At 34.6% G+C, this 13000-nt stretch overlaps 2 protein-coding genes across 4 annotated transcripts; one reads left to right on the forward strand and one right to left on the reverse strand.

Moving 5' to 3' along the window:
* Window positions 1-494: 494 nt before the first annotated feature.
* On the forward strand, window positions 495-7538 carry LOC140982424 (calcium-dependent protein kinase 1-like). 3 transcript variants are annotated; one of them, XM_073448920.1, is made up of 8 exons: window positions 495-781; window positions 1007-1937; window positions 2879-3022; window positions 3156-3308; window positions 5908-6023; window positions 6105-6272; window positions 6827-7051; window positions 7176-7538. In XM_073448920.1, exons 2-8 carry the CDS (start codon window positions 1154-1156, stop codon window positions 7305-7307), a joined length of 1722 nt encoding a protein of 573 aa, XP_073305021.1. In that variant the 5' UTR covers window positions 495-781; window positions 1007-1153; the 3' UTR covers window positions 7308-7538. The 3 variants fall into 3 exon arrangements, with proteins under 3 accessions (XP_073305021.1, XP_073305022.1, XP_073305020.1); XM_073448921.1 differs by having other exon boundaries at window positions 1054-1937; XM_073448919.1 differs by having other exon boundaries at window positions 496-781; window positions 1042-1937.
* Window positions 7539-9263: 1725 nt separating this feature from the next.
* Window positions 9264-12589, reverse strand: LOC140982195 (uncharacterized). Its single transcript, XM_073448616.1, has 4 exons — window positions 12440-12589; window positions 11068-11337; window positions 9987-10231; window positions 9264-9801 (listed from the first exon to the last, which is right to left on the reverse strand). Exons 2-4 carry the CDS (start codon window positions 11303-11305, stop codon window positions 9493-9495), a joined length of 792 nt encoding a protein of 263 aa, XP_073304717.1. The 5' UTR covers window positions 11306-11337; window positions 12440-12589; the 3' UTR covers window positions 9264-9492.
* Window positions 12590-13000: the final 411 nt, after the last annotated feature.

Here is a 13000-nt window from a genome sequence, read left to right on the forward strand (position 1 = left end):
AAAATGTATGTGATGATTTTTAATTTACTATCATTCATTAGTGAATTTGAAGGGCTATTTCCAAATCTAGTTTGATATTAAAATTGAAAAATATTGCATGTACAACGATAGTTACATCTTATGTTATATATTATTTTTAAAATTAAAAAGTTATTCCGACTGCATTTTAAAAAAAAATTAAATTAACATACATTTGAGATGATTTTATAATTTCAAATATAATGTGTAACATAACATGTAACTCTCATTGTAGGCGCGACATATTCCTTGTGATCGGTTTACAATACAAAGCGATTGCACTTCTTACAGTAATCATATGACATTAATTTTGTGGGAAGTATTTTTTGAAAAAAATAATAATGATTTTTACATGGGTGATTTAGTTGCAAGAAGAAAAAAAAATGACTAGCTCCTATTAAAACGACCAAAAACGCGTTTCTTGTTATAGTGTTGTCCGTATGCATCCAAAGCTCCGGAACTTCCGTATGCATAGATTTGTGAGTACACACCCATTAAATACTTGTTTAATAAGAACCCACCAAAGAAATCGATCGGTTTTGACCTGCTTCTTGTCAAGATCTCGACTTTTTCCACTGAGTATTCTAGCTGCTAGCCTGCACATTTATGCTTCGCTTCCAGTGTTTGACCGTACCATTTTTTCGAAGAGGAGCATGTCCTAAAGAAACGGACGATTACTCACAGCTTTCTTGATGGGATTTGCTCTTTGCTAACAGTTTCTTTGTTGTCTTTATTGCTAGTTTGAACCCTTTGAGTCGAACAGGTTTGACTGTTTCCCAATCTTGTTTTATGATTTTTTTTCATGGTTGAAATCCTGAATTTTGATGTGTTTTTATTTGTGGTTGATATTATATATATTTTATCCTATGTGAACTGATTTGCAATCTCTAGTAAGCTGAAATTTTGTTCTGATACTTGATTTTGATATTTCCTTCGCAATCGTGCTGCTGTTGCATGTGCTTATGGATTTGTTATCGTGGATTTGAAGTGAAAAGGGAAAAATTGACTTTGCTTTGAATATAGATCAAAACGTAGATCTTCTTTCATCACCTGGGCTTTCTTCCTGGTGGCAGAATAAGATTTGATGGTGGAGATTGAGGAACTTTGAAGAAGAAATTATTTAGTTTGGGCATAGATGGGAAATACTTGTGTTGGACCTAGCATATCAAAAAATGCTATTTTTCAATCGGTATCTGCTGCAGTGTGGCGATCTCGCATGCCAGATGGTACTGAATCTTCAGTCAATGGAGAGAATGCCAAAAACGAGACACCAAAAGAGCACGAATCAGCAATGCCAGTTCAAAGCACACCACCGGAACATGTGATAATTCCAAAGTCGGAAACAAAACAAGAGCAACCAGCGAAGCCAAAAAAGCATATGAAGAGGAATACTAGTGCAGGACTTCAAACTAGTTCGGTTTTACAACGGAAAACTGTGAACTTGAAGGAGTTTTTTGCTCTTGGGAAGAAATTAGGACAAGGGCAATTTGGAATAACATTCCTCTGTGTGGAGAAGGCGACAGGGAAGGAATACGCGTGCAAATCAATTGCAAAGCGAAAGTTATTGACTGATGATGATGTGGAGGATGTCAGAAGGGAAATTCAAATCATGCACCATTTGGCTGGGCATCCAAACGTTATATCCATTAAGGGGGCATATGAAGATGTTAATGCTGTTCATGTTGTCATGGAGTTATGTGCGGGGGGAGAGCTTTTTGACAGGATAATACAACGTGGGCATTATACGGAACGGAAGGCAGCCGAGCTTACCAGGACTATTGTTGGAGTGGTAGAAGCTTGTCATTCTTTGGGTGTTATGCATCGTGATCTTAAGCCGGAAAATTTTCTTTTTGTCAGTCAAAAGGAAGAATCGCTTCTCAAAACAATTGATTTTGGGTTGTCGATATTCTTTAAGCCAGGTATGCTAGTCAACTCTTATCATATGTTTTAACGGTGAAGTTGCTATTTGAGAGATGCATGTTTCTTGTAGATTTTGTTAGATTGTGTACTTCTCTAGATTGGGTTTGGCATTTTCTGGATTAGAAATGAGCATACGGACCACCTCCATATTGTGATAAAGTTTGTCGAGAAAACCAACATGATCCAAATTAGAGCCGCACTAAAATGCTTTGTTGTGATAGTTATGTGTATTTATCAACTCATCATTTAGAACTAAAGTTTCTCTATCAGTAGATTTTATCGTGTTATTTTCCAGTAAGTAATGGGAGGAGGATACCGGGTAATAGACATATTAGTAGATTTTATCATGTTATTTTTATCAAGTATTGGGAGGAGGATATTGGGTAATAGCCTTCCCCTTTTCGCTAATAGTATTTAATTACTTGGATGGAGTCGAATCATTGAGTTTATAGCTAATACCTCAACACAAGTTTTTTGCATCAGAGCGATGTGATCAGTTGCTATAATTGTGAATTCGTTGTTTCAGATTAACTCTTAACTATTATCCAAACTTATAGTATAAATTTAGGCACATTCTTTGACTTCTTGAACAAGAGAAGAATACCAATTTGAAGGGCAAAATAAATTTTTTGTTTAGTATAAAATGTAGGTGCTTACCTTCCTCTTCCAGTCACTACTCAAGGTGCTTATATTATCTATGTTGGCATTTCTCGACGCTGGAAATAATTATATAGATCCTCTTAAATTAACTGTGACAGCCCCTCGGATGATAAATATACCAGAAACATTGTTTTAGTCACCAAGGACATGGGAATCATCGGAATTATAATTAGGTTTAATATCAGATTGTTGATGTAGTTGAACTATTTTGACTTGTTTAAAGATAGGCATGTTATCTATTTCTTTTTTGTCATTTAAAAGCTAATATTTACTTTCTCAGGAGAAAAGTTCGCTGACGTGGTAGGCAGCCCATATTACGTTGCACCTGAAGTTCTTCAAAAACGATATGGTCCAGAAGCTGATGTCTGGAGTGCTGGAGTAATTGTTTACATTTTACTCAGTGGAGTTCCACCTTTCTGGGCTGGTGAGAATTATTTATATTCATTTGGTTAAATATAGCCACATATTTTGTCAGACCATGACCACAAAAATAAGATTTATCTTGACATGATTTTTCTTTTTCACTTATTTTTATCATAAAATATCCTCGACTTCAGAAAGCGAGCAAGGAATATTTGAACAAGTCCTGAACGGCGAACTTGACTTCTCATCAGACCCCTGGCCAAGTATCTCAGAAGGTGCAAAAGACTTAGTAAGGAGAATGCTTGTTCGAGACCCTAGACAACGATTAAGTGCTCATGAAGTCCTTTGTGAGTATTCCTTATGGAATATTTTCTAAATTGTCTAAATTAAGACATTAGGAAATCATTCATGTTCATATAAATAGAGTTCAGGATTTTCATAATAGTTTAATTATTCTTACTTATTTTAGGAGAATTTTGTGTTTGGATTTTGACTATTTGAATGTTGTTAATAAAAATCTGAACGCGACTGTGGATTCAGCTGCCAACCCATTGCATCTAATGCCAACACAGTTCTGTGGTTTAATGAATTAATTTGAGCTTACGCATTGGAATTGGGAACTGCTTAAAATTTGGTGTGCTAAGAATTTTGAACCTGTCCAATCTACAACCATTAAGGAAAGAGTTCCAATCTGGCAATATTTATTATTTTATCCCCGTAATTCCATTCCTCACATTGCCTTTTTTTACGCAAAATCTATCAATACCTCTCAATCTCTCAATTTTCTTTTAAGAGTTCGACTTTCGGTATGTCTGTCGACTTTCTGTATGTCATAACAGATGTATTTTAAAGCATGCATGTATTACACTTATTTTTATTTGTAAGTTATTTGTTTTCCCATGTACAATGAAGATTTGAAGTGTTGCTTCCATTTAAAATAAGCTTTTCGAAGGGGCTTTTCCATGTAAAAAATCCTTGGTCTTTTTTACATATTTTATTTATTTTTCAATTGTTTAAACATGTAATATTATTAGTTTTCAGAAAAGAATTGTTACCTGTCTTAGCTGTCTAATTGCTTTCCTAAGATTTCCACTTTTGGAACCTTAAGTGGACAATACCAAAAGGAACAAGATTGTTTGATTCGCTCAAAATCTTGGATCACAGATGAATTGACCAATCCATAATCAAATCAATCTGGTCTATGAACTAGGGAGGACCCAATAGAGGTTGAGGAAGGGGTGATTAAACAAAAAATTGAAGTTTATGTGATTTGGTTAAAATATTAGCTTCCTAAATCCATTGAGTTTCTCCACCCCTGTCAGTCATCTAAAAGGACAATTCATCCTCAGGATCTGAGTCAAACTTATACTCTTGTTGGGAATTAAGGCCCTAAATGAGTCATTAAGGCTACATATGTAACATCTCAAAAAAATTGAAAATTCTATCAGCAGTGTGAAGAGGTCGAGAATCAAAGAAAGAATACCAAAGGGGGCCCATAGAAGATAATTTAAGGTATCAAGTTTCTTTGGTTGTTCATTTTAGGACATGAACTAGTAGGTACGTTGTATTATTTCAAACTTGAAAGATTAAGGAAGAGGAATGCCACCAAAATCTCCAGGTTTAGAGTCCCTGAGGACAATAGTTTGATAATGTAAATTCAGAGTTCAATAGTTAGACCTTTGACGTAATTGAATGAATTTGTAAAATGCATGACTTTGAGGTTCTAAATTCATGATTTTCCGGTATAGCTATTTTAGAATGACAAAAGAAATCCAAAAATAAACTATATTCTTGTTAAATACTAGAGCATATGATGGGGTCAGCCATGCCTATCCAAGTTGATGTCATGTTTCTATCAGTCAGCAATTAATCTACTTTCCTAACTTGTGTTTTTCATTTTAAACGTGCTTCCTCTTGCATTACATCTATAGATTGTGCAAAATATTTGTCATGTAACAAGATAGAAACAGATTAGTACATTCTCCTTCCGTTGTGATCAACTGTCATGTGAGCTCAAAATTTTCTCCATTATTTGAATTCTGAGTAAGGGCGAAATCCTAGTTCAATGATTTTTAGTGAGATAAGAGATTAGCAGCTAGTACACACTATATTTTTTGTTTCTTTTTACTTCATTGAGTAGATGAATAAGATATTTGAGATGTTCTCTCCTACCTTCCTGGATAACCTTGTAATTTAGAATATTTTAAACTGTCCAAATCCCTGCCAGAATTTTTCCTAAATTGCTTGAATACCGGCCATATGGTACAATTCCCTATCTATTGGCTTTAAACGGTTTATGTCCTGATGTAGTTGGAATCCTTTTTGTTATGGGAACTTATGAAATGTTTTCTCGAGACGGGAAATTATCTGAGAGACATCCTCCTGGGAATTTATTTGAATACTCAACCTCTCATTTGTTACTAACTTTTGGCTCAATAACCTCTCTTTTAAGCCACAAGCAAATATCATGAGCCTAATTCCTTTTAATTTTAGTAAGTTATTTTCTTCTTTAGTAATTTATTGATCACCGAGATGGACGCAAACCAGTATAGAATGACATACCCAGAAAACACTCTCTCGCTAGTCAGGACATTGGAACAATGTATCAATATGACTTCAAGATCAATATGAACCTATCTAAATATTTCTAGAATAAAAAACCAGTGATCCAATGAACGGCGCTGTAAACCTTGTAAATAAAGATTAGTTAAAACAGGCAGAGTCATTTGCTTTTCAGTCGAAGCAATAAATTCCCCGCGTCAACAATCTGCTCTGCTATTTAAGTTCTTAACATGCCCAAAATTTTTTATGGGAATAAATGCAAATTTTTTTAAAATATTTGATAGACAATTATTTTCATTTACTATTTTATGCAAGCTAAAAGATTCGGTATCTTTCAGTGTGAAATCAGTTAGATTTGATTGTGTGTCTGTTGAATTTTTGTAGGTGACCCTTGGGTTCAAGTTGATGGTGTGGCACCAGATAAACCTCTGGACTCTGCAGTTTTAAGCCGCCTGAAACATTTTTCGGCTATGAACAGACTAAAGAAAATGGCTCTTAGAGTATGTTTTACTTTTAACATGCGAATATAGTAAAATATGCCATCTGATGGCGCTATATTGAGGTGGAATTGTATCTTTCAGGTCATTGCGGAGTCGTTATCTGAAGAAGAAATAGCTGGTCTTAAAGAAATGTTCAAAATGATAGATGCAGATAATAGTGGCCAAATCACTTTTGAAGAGCTCAAAGCTGGACTTAAGAGAGCTGGTGCCCATCTAAATGAATCTGAGATTTATGATTTAATGCAAGCAGTGAGTAACTAAACCAGGATGCTTTCTTTGATTTTTGTTACTTCAGAATAATACGTTCTAATAAATTTGATATGATATCTCTTGTTCGAGATTTGAACTGAAATTAACAAAGTAGGGAATGACTTAAACAAGATAACATATTTTCTTTTGGTCAAAATCCTGTGTTCTTAACTTCCACTTAGTGGTCTGAGATGAGCTTGGGTACCAACTATTGGCAGTATTAGGTGTGTGAACCGAAATAGCTTCCATATATAAAAACCACCCCAATTGAACTCTTCCTGGTTAAATCTGGTTATCAATCGGGTTTGTTTGTTAATAACCGAGTGAAGCAATTTTCTTAACAACTGGGCTGGGTTAGAATAGACTTGAACTCCCACCCACCTGCCCTGTTGCCTCTCCTTAGCGGTCTGTCATATCTCTCATCCAGCAGATTCATTATTATTATTTGAAAATTTTCCTTTTGTATATGTCATAAATACATAGACCTCAGTGTCATAATCTTAATCTTCGGTTCCATCTCTGTATGTAATCTGCCCCTCTTTCTGATATCGCAGGCTGATGTTGATAACAGCGGAACAATCGATTATGGAGAGTTTGTAGCTGCAACATTGCATCTCAACAAAATCGAGAGAGAGGATCACCTGTTTGCTGCTTTCTCATACTTTGATAAAGATGGAAGTGGCTATATCACCCCAGATGAGCTTCAACATGTTTGTCAGGAGTATGGGTTCGATGATTCCCGCCTTGAAGAGATGATTCGAGAAGTTGACCAGGACAATGTTAGTTCATACTTTTTTAGAGTGCTATTTAAAGTTGAATATAATAGGCATCTATTGGGAGTTGTATGTTGTGCATTTTTCAACTAAGTTAACTTGCAACTTGGCTTCTTGGGCTCTTTTTCAGGATGGACGTATTGATTACAACGAGTTTGTTACGATGATGCAAAAGGGCAACCCGGTTGCTGGTGGAGGTGGTAAACGAAGCTTGGAGAACAGTTTCAGCATCAACTTTAGGGATGCCTTGAAACTCACATAGCCTTCAAATCGCCACACCCTTATGTTCTGGTTCCATTAATTTTTCATTCATTTTCGATCCTTTTTAAGATGAAATGGCTGTGATGCTATACCTGTATAGTCAGTACTAAGTCCTGATTGTGCATCAGTCTTGCTCAGTTTTTCTCCGGGCCGAATCCGGATTCGGTTTTTTGACTGTTTTCTGATTGCATCAAGAACACATTGTGAAGACAGGAGAAAAACTTCCCTTTAATTTTGTCCTTGATTTGAACCTCTGGTTGAAAATGGACTTTGTGTGCTTGTGTATGACATGCATGATTAGCGTAAAAATGTCATATCAATCAAATACTTGAAATATATGGGTTAAACCTCTTAGATTATACATAAAAATTGATTTTATTTACAGTATTTATGATTCTATATTTACATATGTTAATAAAATATAGGTGGAGCGTAAAAAATTACCTTCAATAAATTTTTTTATTATTATATATATATATAAAGAAAATAGTTAAGGATCTTAGTTTGAATGTAATCTCCAAATTTTTTTTTGCTCCCTTATAAACACAAAACATAGAAAATAAAATACAACTCTATTAAACAATTTAAAAGTCTTTTAAAAATAATTTAAAACTATTATCCGAAATTAAATATTAAATAAAAGAACAACTAAAATATTTGTTTATTTTATATGAAAATATTATACATACAAATATATATAAATTTTGGGCATTTAAATTTCTAACCCTCTTTAACGTTAATTTTAAAAAAAGACCCCCATTTGCTAAAAAAAATACTATAATTCGTAACTTTATATTATTTTAACAAATATAATATTTTTTTAAATACATGCGAAAAATATCGTTTTTCAAAATTTCTCAATTAATTCTACGTAAGCTTCCCATAATTTTATTTAAAGATTCTGTTGCATATATATAGTGTTTGCAATATTTTATTGATATTTATATTTATACTCCATAATTAAATAAACATAAAATTCTATCAAAATAAAATGAGTAGTTATCTTTTTGAGACACTTCAATCTGATCCATATTTATAATTTAAAATAATATTTTTTATGAATCGAGTTAAATTGAAGATTCGTTTCACAAAATTAACATGTGTAACGATACACACGTCCTTGAGAGCAGCATTCATGACAATAATCACTAGTTTATCTTGAAGAGTCTATTGTAAGCAAATTGCCAAGAGCACCCAAAAGAGGGGAGCTCAATCTTGGATCCTAACCATATTCTCGTGAGCCCAAAAACTCGCTCCCGCCAGCTTTCGGATTTTGGGGTATTTTGACTCTATAGCTTCTTTAATAAACCCTCTTTTTTCGATCAAATTTTGAATGACTTTCTAGTCTGATCGGGTATCTGAACGCATGTTTTTCAAGTTAGAATATAACATTCCCACGCTCTTAACCCCGAAATGGATGACCAAAAAGCTTCAAATTAGGCACATTAGCTCTACTCTCCGCCTTTTCTTTGAATCCCCGTGTAAACTAGTCAATTCTGCCTTTTAGTTCTATTGTTTATCAAACTTTTCATCACCCAGCTCAAACTCTTCCCAGGGTCTGGAGGTAGCTCACAATGGAGAGCCAGGGTAGAACTTCACTCCTGAAAGAGGTCCTTTTTTTTATTCCTCGTTAAGCGGACCGTAAGATGTCATATGAGTTTTACCGTAAGATGTTATATGAGTTTTTGTGAAACAAGATTCCGTAAACAACTGGGACAAAAAATCAATCTGAAAGCTTGCGTCTAATTTAAAGGTTGTGCAATCGTATGAAGTTCAATTCATTTGTTCCACAAAATTAAAATCTATAAACTATTATTTCAACAAATTTACAAACCTGTAACTATAAAATGTTAAAATATTTATGTTTACATACTCTATTAATTATTTTAATTTCCACCAAAAATTAAAATAATTTATACCAAAAATTTAGTTTTGTATGCTTAGTTTTGAAGTTTGTTTATGAGATAGTAGCAGTCATCCAATAAAAAACCAACAATTTAGTCACTAGAAAAACATGTCAGATCTGAATTCCTAGTACCGAGTGTTACTACCTGCCATCTCTAACCATTTGTTTTTAAAATAAACATCTTACATGGCAGTCGTACCTGTAAGCAATCAGACCCTTGCTTCCTATCAAGACAAGTACAGATACAATCAGAGTCTTGCTTCCTTTCAAGATAAGTCCACTAGTACCGAGCACCGGTTTGGTCATAGTCTCGTCCCCGAGGGTATGGTACCCTTTCTTCAGCACCTTGGCTCCACCTAGGAAATGATGCCCTCTCTGGACGACCAGCGTGTGCACTATGATAAGTTCCGGCGTAACTGTGGGGGTCGTTTGGAACATTTGTGATCCAAGGGTTGCCAGTCTCAGTTTGCTGGTACTGTCTTTGTCTTTCCTCTAATTCCTTTCCAAGAAACTCTTTTCTTCTACTTGCTTGTTGCGCACGAAGTGTAGATAGTTTCTCTTGGTACTTGTCATTAAGTTCGATCAACTTCTGAAAAAGGTAATACAGTTGTAAGCTCATGAGCTATATATTCTTCCAAAGTTTAGGATGCCGATACACTTTTTATTTTTATAATCACTAATGTTAATAATCAAATTGTGACGGAATTTTAAAATGGGAAGGCACCTCACAGGTTTTCAAAAGTTAACGGGAGTTTTTTTTAACAAGGAACATACCTCTTTGTGCCTCGTATTTTCAGCATCTTCTGCATCGGCTTGTTCCTTTATTAGATTGAATATTTCATCTTTAAATCTTCTTTCCAGGCCTTCAAAAGTTACGAGTTGGGGTTTATCCTCGTATCCAATTTCCATGTCTTGTTCATGGGACTGATTTCCAGCCTCTCTGCTAACTATATTTGCTAAATCCGCAGTTGAATCGGATGCTGACCTGTGGTAACGTGAAATTGAATTGCTTCCTGGTCCTGTTCATTCAATAAGAAAAAAAGGTAAGACAGATGCAACAAATCCGCAACGGGATATCCCTTCAAATTTAGTACAAAAGAAAGAATAGGATCTACGTGAATAAGGAAACCTGAATGAACATTATCATGGGTGTGATTACAATTCAACAAAACTGAGGTATATGTAGACCTCTACCTGTGTACGTACATGTACATAAAAAACAAAATATTTAAAAAGAAAAAGATACAAAGGGTAGAGGCTGCCTGGGCAAAAAGCCAAGTGTAGGTGTAAATTCACCTTTGAATTTTACCTGGTGTGATCAAAACCAACAAGAAAGCAATTACGGAAAGATGTGCCTTTGGTGACTTACAGATATAGTGTCTGAAATGGAACAAGTAAGTTTTTGAAAGATATGAACACTATTACCCTGAATAGATAACAGATACATATGTGCCAAAATTATTCAATGGATCGAATTAAATTCCTGCGCAAATATCGGGCGCTAACAAGTTTATGTCTTGGTCATGTTTCTAATCACCCATTTATTCAGGTCATATGCCTCAAACTATAAATGCATATAAAAAGAACTTTGACAGTAAGTGCTTTAACCCTCAAGTTAAAATATCTAAAATCCAGGCCAGTATGTTCCAACTTTAGCATGTAAATTCCATGTGTTAACTTCATATGGAGACGAGAGTCACAAGACCATAAAGCAATCTAACACATCATTCTACACCACAATGTTGTCAAACATGCAATGTGTGATATAATAAAGATGAACAGTCAACATTTTGCAGTGTTACAGATAACCAAAGTTTATATAGCACCAAAGGGAGAAGGAATGTAAGAGAAGTACTTGCATCAGGGTATATTTGAGTCAGCAATTGATTTTGTGCCGGCATTCTTGGTACATCTCTATCATCCTGAGACAAAATATAAGAACTTATTGCTGGTCCTGCACGTAAGTTGTTATTTTGTCCAGGAAAAATATCCATAGCAGGATTTTCTTGTGTGTCATGCACAGCTATATGCTGCATATGAGAAGTATATGGAGTTGCGATCCCATCAGAATAAGGCACCCTCCTATTCATCATTTTGTTTAATAGCGTGCCAAATTTTGCTCAACCTAACAACAAAAATACAATGTAATAAAGCCTAAAAAACATAGAGCAGCTATATTCTTGATGAAATTGACTCATGTGCAGGGTAAAGAATCTAAAGATAACAAGCGGAACAACGAAATTCAATATTGAAAGCGAGTTAGTAATATGTTGAGAAAGGGCTAGACATGCATCTTTAGAAAAAGAATACATAAATTTTGAATTTTTTCTCAAATGAGAGAAAGATCACCCTACTCGCCTCCATTCTACCAATCCACCCAACTTAAGACACTAAATAAATTAACATGAATATCAACTTCCCGAAAATGAATGTTTAGCTAAACAAGCCTACAGCACCAGCGCACTAGGCTTCTTTACCCATCGCTACATTCCCCCTCTTGATATGTGCTTCCAGCTCACCAGGAAATTTTATTTTATGCTCGCTTACTCAGCACAATAAGCATCAATAACATGTTGCATTCTTTGCAACCTCAAAATGGATACTGGGATATAAAATTTCTAAACATTTTTATGCCGTTTTTCAAACAAATCATGAAACAACCAATCACCCTTTCTTAAATCATAAAAGATCCAATCACCCTTCTTAATAAAAATGAAAACTAACAACCAAACTCCACCCCTGCCCCAGCCCCCACGGAAGGAATGTGTAGCGGCACCATTCACCGGCACTATTCACCTAATCGAATAAATGAGCTGAGCTCTCCTTTACTTAGTAAATCCTAACATTTCTCTTGCTTAGACTCATGGCACATGAGCAATCACCAGGGAAAGAGCTTTCATCCATCCCAGAGGTGAATAACAATCATCTGATTAGGGTGCCGACGTGGCGCCAAGAGATATACTAAAAAAATGTGGAGCAGTGGCTTCTGAAAGATCACACAGTAGCTCCATGAGAAACATTACTATTTGTGAAGTTGTAGCATCCAACATTTGTTAAGGATCCATAGTGTGTAAATGGCTATCCCAAAGAATTCTTGAACTAACAAATTCTTGATAAGAGGACACCTAGATGAATCTAAACACACAACCCAGAAATTAAAATGCAACTGTGATCGATGAACTATACCGAAACCGAAGCAAGATAGCAAAGAAACAAATGCTCCTCACCTATTGAATCGTACGGATATCTTCTTTATCTTCCCTCCTGCATCCGAAGAAAATTTGATGAAAAGGGGTTGCTTTTCTCCTTTCAATGCCAGATGCTGCTGGATTTTCACGGTGGATTTGGATTAGGGTATGGGATGACAACGGGTCGGACCGATATTTGATCCGTTACCATTTTTAACTGTCAAAAATTATATTTATATTATATTTTGAAATATCTAATTTTTAAATAATATAATAATAACAAAAAATAAACAAATTAATGTTCTTATTACATAATTAATTCAAAATATTATTTTTGAAATTATTTCTCATCACCATATATATATATATTTTATACATTTAAGCTATGTTTATTTTTATACATAAAGATGAGATACAATTTGTTAAATGATATAATTTACTATATTGTTATGGAAATATAATTAAAAATATATTTATATTTGTGTCATTTTGTACTTTAAAAATATAAAATCACATAGATACACTATTAATATACATAAAAACTCTTGTGATACGGTTTCACGGATCAATTTCGTGGGTCGAATATCTTATTTGGGTCAT

The sequence above is a fragment of the Primulina huaijiensis genome, chromosome 8, assembly GCF_012295235.1.
Source record: "Primulina huaijiensis isolate GDHJ02 chromosome 8, ASM1229523v2, whole genome shotgun sequence".
NCBI lineage: Eukaryota > Viridiplantae > Streptophyta > Magnoliopsida > Lamiales > Gesneriaceae > Primulina > Primulina huaijiensis.